Source organism: Lynx rufus, unplaced genomic scaffold (assembly GCF_022079265.1).
Source record: "Lynx rufus isolate CCGP_SWC_20201006 ecotype Redwood Valley unplaced genomic scaffold, mLynRuf1.p SCAF_3, whole genome shotgun sequence".
NCBI lineage: Eukaryota > Metazoa > Chordata > Mammalia > Carnivora > Felidae > Lynx > Lynx rufus.
The window spans coordinates 30,171,890-30,183,561 of record NW_025814845.1 but is presented as its reverse complement, the minus strand read 5'-3'; the positions used below and the strand labels follow the sequence as shown (position 1 = coordinate 30,183,561).

Sequence of the window (11,672 nt, the reverse complement as noted above, 5' to 3'; positions counted from 1 at the left end):
ACAAGGTTTTAGCTATTTAAAATAAATAAAGAAAAATCTTATTTCCTTTGGCATCTTAGAAAGTAACTAAACTATAACAATTAAAGGAGGTGATTGTATAAAGGAATTTATACTTAAGCAAACACATAGGGGAAAAAAACATACCAACTTGTGTTTAGTATGCAATAATATCAACTACAAGAGCTTACTATTAATTAGGAAAGCCTTACAAGTTTTTGGAAGAACCTTCACATCTTTAACATTACAATATATTTAATAATGGTTCTTTTATTGCTTCTAAGATTATTGAGAAGTCAAATGAAATTATGCTGAATTTATGGTTCAAAATTATTTTGCAAACACTTAACGATTGTAATTTAGGATAAATAACACTTGAAGAAAGCAAACCTTTTATAATATGACTTTCAATATACAGCCTTACTTTAATTCATTCTCATTCCATTACATTTTTGTTATTTTGCATTGGTCCTGAAAATTTAATAAGAACTGTGTTTCTATGTATAGAACTGACTGCATAAGTCCATTTCAGTCTTCATAAAATGGTCACATTAGTGTTTGAGCTTGCAAAACTAATAATTTTCAAACTTTTGAACTTAGAATGAAATGTAACTTTAATACGAATAGAAAGTCTGACTATGTACAAGAAAAGGTAAAGTTTTCAATTCTCATATTATCAGAAACATCATAAAGAAAGCTAGATTTATAACACACTTCTATTCCTATGTGTATGTGAAGTATGTACAGTAAAACACCACACAGCTTTCATGTGTCAATAGGGGTAAATGCAAGCAAGAGTGACTTTTAAAGTACCTGATAAAGCAATCTCTATAAAGCCAAAATTAGGCTAAAAAACTGCAAATAGTTGATTGCATCCTTGGAAGAGCTCAAAGAAAATTTCATCAGTTTAAAAATAGAAAGATGTCAAATTCACTGAAAAACTAAGTTGGGTTCTTTCATTAAATCTTGGGAATACTGCAACATCAAATATTTGCTGTTCCTGCAAGAGGAACAAAATTGGCAGCTCCATTTTTACATTATTACTCACATAGGAAAGTTTTAGGAGTGGAGAATTGTAACAAAACATTCCGAATGGACGACCTAAAAATGGAGCAAGGGGTAATGCCCCTCGGCATTATTTCCTCAACAAATACAGAATACAAATTTACCATCAGAATATTAGCTGTGTGTGGTAAGAGGGGGAAAAATAGATATGGTGTCCCAGTCTGTGGACAAGGACAAAAAGGCTCTGAATAGGTCACCATCTTCAATTCTGGATAAATCTCATATTTAAGAATTCTCAAATGCTTAAAATGGTGGTCTTTTCAGCTACCCATCCTAAGAAGTCAAGTACAAGCATGCAAGTAAATTCACAGGCACAGAGGATCCATGTTAAAAACAGTTAAGGTAGCTGTGATGCAACACCAACAATTTGAATGGCCCTGACACACTCAAAATATTATCTTAATTATTCAACGAAATCCTGAAGCAAACTCTTGCTAGTCTTGGTACACTGCTAAACACTAAAGTAGCATGTTTTTTCCATGGTTTCAGCTTAGCTCAAAGAATTTTTACACTATTAAGAAAAAAATTAAAGTATTTCCCCTTTTTAAATTTACACAGACGTTTAATTAGCTTTATTTACAGAGCAGGGATTTTTTTTTCAGTCTCCAATGGTGCCTAGATAACATCATTAGGCAAGAATGCCAGTTTAAAAGAAATCTATGCAGAATCCTAAAAATAACAGATGTTGATGCTCCTCAAGAAAGGGCAAGCTTGACTATATCAGCAGCTCTTTCTCTATGCCTCAGTTACTCAGAAGCAATTCTGTTGCAGTCTCTACATCCCATGATTTTGAAGACAAGGCCACTATTACTGCATTCTGTAGAGAAGAAAAGGGAACACAAAAAAATCAAATCTCAAGAAAATATTTTTAAAATACTGAATCATGCACTATCTTTATATTGAGAAATCACACCTTGTTTTCTTTTTTTTTTTAAGTTGCCTGGCATTTGTAGTGCATAAAAAGCTCCTAAACCAATGACTGGAATTAGCAAAGGGAAAAGAAAAATCACTGATTATAATAACAGAAGAAAGTTTATCAAAACTAGATTTAGAGAGTATCTTTGAAACACTTTAGTCAGCCAAGGATTTGCAGCAATAATTTTAAGTCAATCAATAAATGTATCAAAATAAGTATGCTTTTATATACTTACCCTATCAAAGCCCATAGCACATAAGTTTTCTATTTTTTTGGTGTATTCTGGACTAGAAACTGGTGCTCCAGCATACACATGTGCCCAAAGTCGAGCTGTCTGTTTGAACATTTCAGGATTTTGTTTGTACTATATGGAGAAAAAAATCAAATGACATGACAATACAGTAGTAGTATTCAATACTTAATTGCCTAAGAACTTGTTTCTTTTCTTTTTTTTAAGTTTATTTACTTTGAGAGAGAGAACACATGCACAAACAGGGGAAGGGCAAAGAGAGAATCCCAAGCAAACTCTGCACTGCCAGTGTAAGCCCAATGTGGAGCTTGAACCCATGAACCTCCAGATGATGACCAGAGCCGAAGTTGGACGTGAAGTGTCAAACAATATACAACTAAACAGAATTATTTGCTTCTAAAACTAGGTGGACATTCACTAATAAATGTAACTGACCTTTGTACTAACCACAGTTCATGACAGAATACAACTAGACTTCACTGTTTTGCTAGAGCTGTATTAGCATACAGTGATTTAAGGATATGCCATGTGCAATGCCTGTTTGTTTTTTTTTTTTGTTTTTTTTTTTTTATTTTTTTTTAATTTTTTTTTTCAACGTTTATTTATTTTTGGGACAGAGAGAGACAGAGCATGAACGGGGGAGGGGCAGAGAGAGAGGGAGACACAGAATCGGAAACAGGCTCCAGGCTCTGAGTCATCAGCCCAGAGCCCGACGCGGGGCTCGAACTCGTGGACCGCGAGATCGTGACCTGGCTGAAGTTGGACGCTTAACCGACTGCGCCACCCAGGCGCCCCTGCCTGTTTGTTTTTTTAAAGATTTTATTTTGGGGACACCTGGCTGGGTCAGTTGGAGAGCATGGGACTCTTGATCATGGGGTTGAGTTCAAGCCCCATGTTGGGCATGGAAACTACTTAAAGGAAAAAAAAAAAGAGATCTTATTTCTAAGTAACCTCTACACCCAACTTGGGGCTCGAATTCACAACCATGAGGTCAAGAGTCGCATGTTCCGCAGAACAAGCCAGGCAGGTGCCCTGATTTACAGCATGTTTTGAAAGGTTTATGAACTTATCTCTTAAAAGTACCATAAAATACTTTTTTTTTTATTTTTAAATTTTTTTTTTCCATTGTATATATAAACCACAATTTCTTTATCCATTCATCAGAGGAGGGCACCTTTTGGGATGAGCACTGGGTGTTGTATGGAAACCAATTTGTCAATAAATTTCATATATATAAAATAAAAAAAAATAAAAAAAAAATTTTTTTTTTTCAACGTTTATTTTATTTTTGGGACAGAGAGAGACAGAGCATGAACGGGGGAGGGGCAGAGAGAGAGGGAGACACAGAATCGGAAACAGGCTCCAGGCTCTGAGCCATCAGCCCAGAGCCTGACGCGGGGCTCGAACCCACGGACCGCGAGATCGTGACCTGGCTGAAGTCGGACGCTTAACCGACTGCGCCACCCAGGCGCCCCCATAAAGTACTTTTAAAATGTAATATTTCCCATTCTCATTGGAATGAGATAAATTTATTCTCAAATACTGAGGCCAACATTACTTAACAAGTGACGTATAAATTTAAAATAACTATTCAATTCACTTTAATACTTCTTTTAAAAGTATTGAATATTTTAAGACTGATAAGCTTCTACTGTATATTAAAATGAAAAACCTAGTTTCTACCATGTTAATTCTTAATAAGAGAATAAGTCAAATTACTGAACTGTTTTAAGAACAAGAAGAAAGTGCTTAGACCAACTTCAGGCTTTGAGGCTCAGATCTCCAACAGGAACTCAAAGCTGAGACTCAAGCTATGGTTTTGACTACCCAGAGGGAATGAACAGTGTATATATGTAGCACGTAAAACCCTAATTCTAAGCACTCTGAGACAAACAACAGACGATATTAACAAGTATATACATTAAACAAGGAGTGAACAGCTTTTCAAGGGAAAGGAACAGGTTTTACTAAGAGGAAAGTTTCCTCAGGCAGAGGAAACATGACAAATTGGGGGAAATAACCAGTATAAATGAATGCCATCTTGAAAAGGCAAGGAATCCAAGGAAAACAGTAAGAATTTAGATGAGATAAGCTAGGTTTGTAGACAGTTCAAATCATGGAAAAGCTCTGCAAACTAAAGAATCTGGATTTACCAAGTAGGTAATAGCAGAGCTTCCAATAGGTTTTTAGTAGTAAAGTAAAATAAGATTTGTACTTTACAGAGCTAACTGGTATCAATGTCGAAGATGGGGGAAGGAAGAGGCTGAAGAAGGGGTAGGTATAAGAGCAGTCGAATGGAGATATTTTTAAAAATGTGAACTAAGGCAAATCAGAGAAGTATGATGAAAGAGATACTGGGAATGGAATCAACAAAAGAAAAGGAGACAGAAAGAAATTCCAAGTCTGTGATGTGGACATTTAAATTGATGATAGTATAATATAAGGATGGAAAGTTCACAGGATTTAAGATTCTAGGTTCAGTTTTGGGAATACTGTGCTGAGGTATCAGTGAAACATTCATATAGGGCTATCCTGTTTCTGAACAGGCTCTTGGGCTCAGAGAGAGGTCAAAGCCTAAACATTTTCTCAACTTACAGGTGATCATATCAGTATGGATATGATCACCTAAGTTACCATATATAATGGAAAATAAAAGGAACAGTGTCAAAACCAAGGAACCATATTTAAGAGGGAGGAAAAAGAGAAATAATTGTAGAAACTAAGAAGGAACAACTACAACTACCAAGATGAAGAGAGTGTTGTATCTCAAGTCAAGAGAAGAAAAATTTTTAGATGGGGGAAAAAAAAAAAGCTCAGTAAATCCTAATGGCTTAGAGGTTGGCAAACTTTCTCTAAAGACCAGATAATTATTTCAATTTTCAGACCATACCATCTTTGTTCCAACTGTTCAACTCTGCCATTTTGTGGCTGGAAAGTAAACAAAGGGGTGTGGCAATAAAACATTATTTACTTGTAATTTACTGTCCTCTGTTAAGATCCTTGGTAACATTTACCATGCCACTTCAGCTATAGCAAGAGCTGGTTAAAATGATCATCAGGGGAGGGATCATCACTAAACTGAAGGACAGAGATGGATACACACATGATAAAGCATGTACAGTAAATAATCACAGAATCCAGATGTAGGCAGGACTATGGGTGTTCACTGTGTAATTCTTTTCACATTGTGCGTTTGAAAATTTCCACTGATGTGTTTTTTAAAAAAAGCATCTATCACATATCCAATTAAATTAGTATTTTAAAAATCAGTAAATTAAGTTTTCACTATTATATCTGAAAAAATAATCTCACCACAAGAAAGAAAACCATTTCCAAATTTAGTTTCAATGGAACTATGCTCATGTGTTAACACTGCAAACCACTATGGTAGTAAAGAATTATAGGTAAGTATAAGAAGGTCTTATAAAAGCAGCTACCTTACCTGATTTGCTACTACTGCATCTTGTGGATCATCTGGTTCTGCAGCTGCCAACAGGGCTTGCAATGACAATAATACCGTGCGGAGAGTCATTGCTGCTGCCCTAAAATTCAAACAGGAAAATATTCCAGTTAAGAACACACTGCATGACAAAAACAAAAGTGGATGTTTCCTGAATAAAATATAAAAACTGGAGATAAAAATAATTTAGATTTTATCTTAATCATGTAGCTAAATTGTAGAAATTTATGTATCTACCTACCATATTTTTCTTCTTCTTGACTTTAAAATGAATGGAGTCTATTTCTTAAGACAATTCAAAGCGTCCTGAACTGGCCTTCCTTTTCTTTTTGTTGGCAATATCCTTCTAGTCAACTTTATCCACTGACTTAATTTTCTACCCACTTCTCTACACATGAAGTGATAAACTAGTATGTGTAACTTGCTTTCAATGCCACTCCAAAAACATATAAGATACCATCAAGCAAATATCCCTTATTTTCAAGAAAGCCTAAAAGCACTCCATAACATTCTGAAACAGACCAAGTTTACTTAAAATATATCACCACTAAATTCATGCTTCTAAATGTATTTTGTAAGCAAGTATTTATCTAAAAAAATGGTATCTACATAACCAGCAAGGATTCTTCGTGTTTCTGTTAAAAAAGCTGTCTGACCAATATAGAAATATTCATAAATATAATAAATGCAACAGTGAAATATTTAAAAAGTTGAAGGAGCATTAAATAATAAGCCCATTTTAACCACACAAATTAGATCATCCTAATCCAATCTTTTTCAACTGGGTTCCTCATTTTAACCACGGAACAGAGAAAATTACCGAGTGACTATTTTCTCAATTTTCCCAAGAATGGTACCATCTTTCACTATTACAATAAAGGTTAGTTTATTACCAATAATGGAGGCCTTAACAAACAATAGATGCCTTAAGGCAGTGTATCCCACAAAGTGTAGTTTCACCAACCAGTAGTGTCAACATCACCTGGGAAACTTGTAAGAAATGAAAATTTTCAGCCTCATCCCAGACCTCCTGAATCAGAAATGCCAGGGTAGGATTAACAAGTACCCCAAGTGATGTTTTTTTAGTTAACATCTTAAAACACTTTTTTTTTAATTAAAAGAAATTTTATTTTTTTATTTTAGAGAGAGAGCAAGTACACAAGCAAGGGGGAGGGAGAGAGAATCCCAAGCTCAGTGCAGAGCCTGACATGGGGCTCAATCCCACGACTCTGGGATCATGACCTGAGCCAAAATCAAGAGTCAGATGCTCACCTGATTGAGCCACTCAGGCACCCCACTCCAAGTGATTCAGATGCAACCTAATGTTTGAGAAATACTGTTTTAGGGGATTACAGCCTGAGCTAATTAAGAAGGGCTACTCTAAACCAATATAATAAAATCAATATCAAAACTGTAGTTCCGTATTTTATATATGAGAGAAAAATTGCATCACAAATGAATCATCAAAAATGCTACCAGAATAAAAATTTTTATTTCTCAATCTACCTTTTTGAGAAGTTTAATCGGAAAAGGAAGAGACTGGTTATGACACAAAAGTTAGCTGAAATGCTAAACTAGCATTAAAGAGAACAGGATTTTAAAAGCTTTTTAAACCACTATATATGGTTATGTAATGGAAATTTCTAATTCTGAAACAGGGCTGGAAAAATGGAGATTGTTTTTCTAAACCAAGGTTCTAAACTTCCAGGGCACCTGGGTGGCTCATCAGTTAAGCATCTGACTTTGGCCCAGGTCATGATCTCATGGTTTTTGAGTCTGAGCCCCGCACTGGGCTCTGTACTGAGAGTGCACAGCCTGCTTCTGTTCCCCCCCCCTCCCACCCCTCCCTCCCTTGCATGTGCTCTCTCTCAAAAATAGATAAACATAAAAAAAAATAATAATAAGGTTCTATATTTCCTAAGAGCTTACAAAAGTTACTTTCAACCAACAGGTACACCATCTTTAGAATGGATATTCTTTTAAGACAGGAATCAAAGCATAAAAATCGGTATTTAGCGCTTAAATGTTCATTCTTGTCCTGCCGTTATCACTGTGACAAGGTGAAATCTTTCTTAATTAGAAGTACACTACTTTTGGGGCACCTGGGTGGTTCAGTCAGTTAAGTGTCCAACTCTTGATTTCGGCTCAGGTCATCCATCATCTGACAGTTGGTGAGATTGAGCCCCAAGTCACGTTTTGTGCTGACAGCTTGGGATTCTCTCTTTCCCCCTTTCTCTGCCCCTCCACTGCTCACACACTCTGTCTCAAAGTAAATGAACATTAAAAAAAATACACTACTTTCATTGTCTATTTGGGTAATTAAATTTTTTAATGTTTATTTTTGAGTGTGTGCACGCACAAGTGGGGGAAAGGCAGAAAGAAGGAGACAGAGGGTCTAAAGTAGGCTCCATACTGACAGAAGAGGCCAATGTGAGGCTTGAATTCATGAACCTGTGAGATCATGACCTGAGCCAAAGTTGGACACTTAACTGACTAAGCCACCCATGTGCCCCTCTATTTGGGTAATTTTGAAGAGAATGTTTAAAGGTACGTGAACATCAAAAGCTGCCTACATGTATCAGCATAAAGTTCACCTCCATCACCTGAAAATCATCCAGAAGAGACAAAAATACAAATTATCACAGAAATAGGATATATAAAGTTAAGCTGGCTACTCTAATATTCCATTGAACTTATTTAAGCACACCAATGAAAAAATCCGTGACATTAAACAAAATCTTAAGTTACATAATTTTTAATTAATATAATTATTTCTTTCAAGGAAAGTTATCTGAATATTAAAGATAAATCTTCACTCAAAGGAATATTTCATACTAAAACAATTATTAAACTCACTATAATTTTAACTTGTAATAAAAACATGAAAACACGTAAAATAAAAGCCGTCTAAATCTCACAAATCATTGGGCAACTGAGTGGCTAAGTCAATTAAGCATCCAAATCTTGATCTCAGCTCAGGTCATGATCTCATGGTTCATGAGACTGAGCCCCATATGTCAGCCCCTACACTAACAGTGCAGAGCCTGCCTGGGATTCTCTCTCTCTGCCCCTACCCTGCAAGCTTGCTCTCTCTCTCTCAAAATAAATAAACTTAAAAGTCTCACAAATCTTAGCAAAACCTTAATAACATTACATAGATAGATTTACATTTTTATCTCAAGGCAATAAACATTTTTCTTTAAAACTTGATGAGCTCTTGGGGCGCCTGGGTGGCTTGGTTGGTTAAGCATCCGACTTCAGCTCAAGTCACGATCTCCTGGTTCTTGAGTTCGAGCCCCACGTTGGGCTCTCTGCTGTCAGCACAGAGCTTCCTGCTTCAGATCCTCTGTCTCCCTCTCTCTCTGCCCCCACCCCCACTCTTGCAAGTTTTCTCTCTCTCTCAAAAATAAATAAATGTTAAAAAAAAAAACTTGATGAACTTTCAAAAGAATGAATTTGGGCCCTTGCTTTACACCATATATGAAAATTAATTCAAAATGTATCAAAGAATTCTGTGTCTCCCTCTCTCTCTCTGCCCCTCTCCCACTCATGCTCTGTCAAAAATAAATTAAAAAAAACTTAAAAAAATTAAAAAAAATGGATCAAAGAACTAAGTATAAAAGCTAAAACCATACAACACTTAGAAGAAAACATAGGGGGAAAGCTTCACAATTGGGGTTGAATTTCTTGGATGGGATATCAAAAGCACAGGCAACAATAGGAAAACTGGAGAAACTGGTATAACTGCATCAAAGTTAACTGTATAGACAGAAAAACCTGTGCAAAGGATAAAATCAACAGAGTGAAAGGCAACCCACAGAATGAGAGAAAATATTTGCAAATCATATCTGATAAAGGGTTAATGTTTGGAATATATAAAGAATTGCTGTTAACAACAAAAACTCAAAAAATCAGGACCTGAACAAACATTTCTCCACAGAAGATATAAAAATTGCTTATAAGCACATGAAAAGATGCTTAACATCACTAATTGTTAAGGAAACCAAACAATGAGACACTACTTCACATCCATTAGGATGGCTACTCTCAAACAAAACAGAAAAATAACAATTGCTGGTGAAGATGTAGAGTCACTGGAATCCTTGGGCATAGTTGGTGGGAATGCAAAATGGAGCAACAATTACAAAAAACACTATAGCAGTTCTTCAAAAAACAAAACAAACAAACAAAAAAAAACACCTAAACACAGAATTACCATATGATCTAACAAATCCACTTCTAGATACAGACCCAAAATAACTGAAAGCAGAGACTTAGATACTAGTACACCCATGTTCATAACAAGTATTACTCACAATAGCCAGAAGGTGGAAGTAACTCATTTCCATCAACCCATGAATGAAGAAAATGTGATATTTATCTATCTATCTATACACAATGAAATATTATTCAGCCTTAAAAAGACAAATCAGACCCATGCTACAACATGATGAATCCTGATGACATTAAATTAATAAGTGAAGCCAGGAATAAAAAGACAAATACTATGATTCATCACCTAGAAAAGCCAAATTCACAGAGACATGAAGTAGAATGGTGGTTGCCATAGGCTAGAGCAAGACAGGAATGGGAAATAAGTGTAGAGGTGCAGAGTTTCAGTTTCAAAACATGAAAGGGTAGGGAGGGGGCGTGGTAGAAGGATGAAGAGTCAAAGCACAGAGGATTTTTAGGACAGTGAAAGTATTCAGTATACCACAATGATGGATACATGTCATACACTTCTTCAAATGCACGGAATGGACAACACTAAGAGTGAACCATAATATAAACTATGATTGGGATAGGTCAATGTAGGTTCATCCACCATAACAAATGTACCATTCTGATGGAGGATGTTGATAATGGGGGAGGCTATGCTATGCATGTGTGGGGGCAGGGAGTATATGGGAAATTTCTATACCTTTCTTTCAATTTTGCTGTGAACCTAGAACTGCTCTAAAAAAATAAAGTCTTGGGGCGCCTGGGTGGCGCAGTCGGTTAAGCGTCCGACTTCAGCCAGGTCACGATCTCGCGGTCCGTGAGTTCGAGCCCCGCGTCGGGCTCTGGGCTGATGGCTCGGAGCCTGGAGCCTGTTTCCGATTCTGTGTCTCCCTCTCTCTCTGCCCCTCCCCCGTTCATGCTCTGTCTCTCTCTGTCCCAAAAATAAATAAACGTTGAAAAAAACTAACTAAATAAATAAATAAATAAATAAAGTCTTATTAAAAAAAAAAAACCTGGGGACTGGGGACTGGTAGCACAACAATGTGAATATACTTAATAATACTCATCTGTATACTTATTTTAAACAGCTAAGATTACCATGTTATAGGTCAATTAAAAACACCAAGACGGTAAATTTTATGTCATATGCATTTTACAGTATAAAAACATTGTTTTTGAGAGAGAGTGAGAGCGATAGAGAGAGAATGTGTGGGAGGAGGGGCAGAGAGGGAAATACAGGATCCCAAGCAGGCTCTGTGCTGTTATCCGACACAGGGCTCAATCTCACAAACCGTGAGATCATGACCTGGGCTGAGATCAAGAGTTGAACCCTCAAGACTGAGCCATGTAGGAGCCTCAAAAACATTTTTTAAAGTGAGAAACTCTTCTCTTAGAGAGTCGTAAGTCCTTAATATAAATACTTAAAAATAGTTTTCCTTTATTTCCACTGTTTTTATTGGGAAGACAGAAACTACTATAATAGACCTCTGAAATTACCACTTTAAAAACCAGAAACTAAGGACCTAAAGGTGAACATGTTAGAAGGGATAGTTTGCTCTCAATATGGAAGAAAAAAATCTTAGACTTCATTCATAACAATCTTAAAGAGAAAACGTTATGTCTTCTGTATGCTTGAAATTTTTCATAATAAAATGTTGGGGGAGGTATTTATAAATCATTAAGAATTAATTAGCTAGGGGCGCCTGGGTGGCTCAGTCGGTTGAGCACCAACTCTTGGTTTTGGCTCAGGTCATGATCTCACA

General features: G+C 36.2%; 1 protein-coding gene across 2 annotated transcripts in view; it reads right to left on the bottom strand.

Annotated features, from left to right (window-relative positions):
- Positions 1–372: 372 nt before the first annotated feature.
- Positions 373–11,672, bottom strand: part of UBE2K (ubiquitin conjugating enzyme E2 K) — a 71,690-nt gene continuing 60,390 nt past the window's right edge. For both annotated transcript variants that reach the window (XM_047090536.1, XM_047090537.1), the window contains 3 exons: positions 5,671–5,770; positions 2,214–2,342; positions 373–1,879 (listed from right to left, as the gene is read on the bottom strand). In XM_047090536.1, coding sequence (XP_046946492.1) covers positions 1,805–1,879; positions 2,214–2,342; positions 5,671–5,770 — 304 coding nt within the window. In that variant the 3' untranslated portion in view covers positions 373–1,804. The remainder of the gene's footprint in view (positions 1,880–2,213; positions 2,343–5,670; positions 5,771–11,672) is intronic.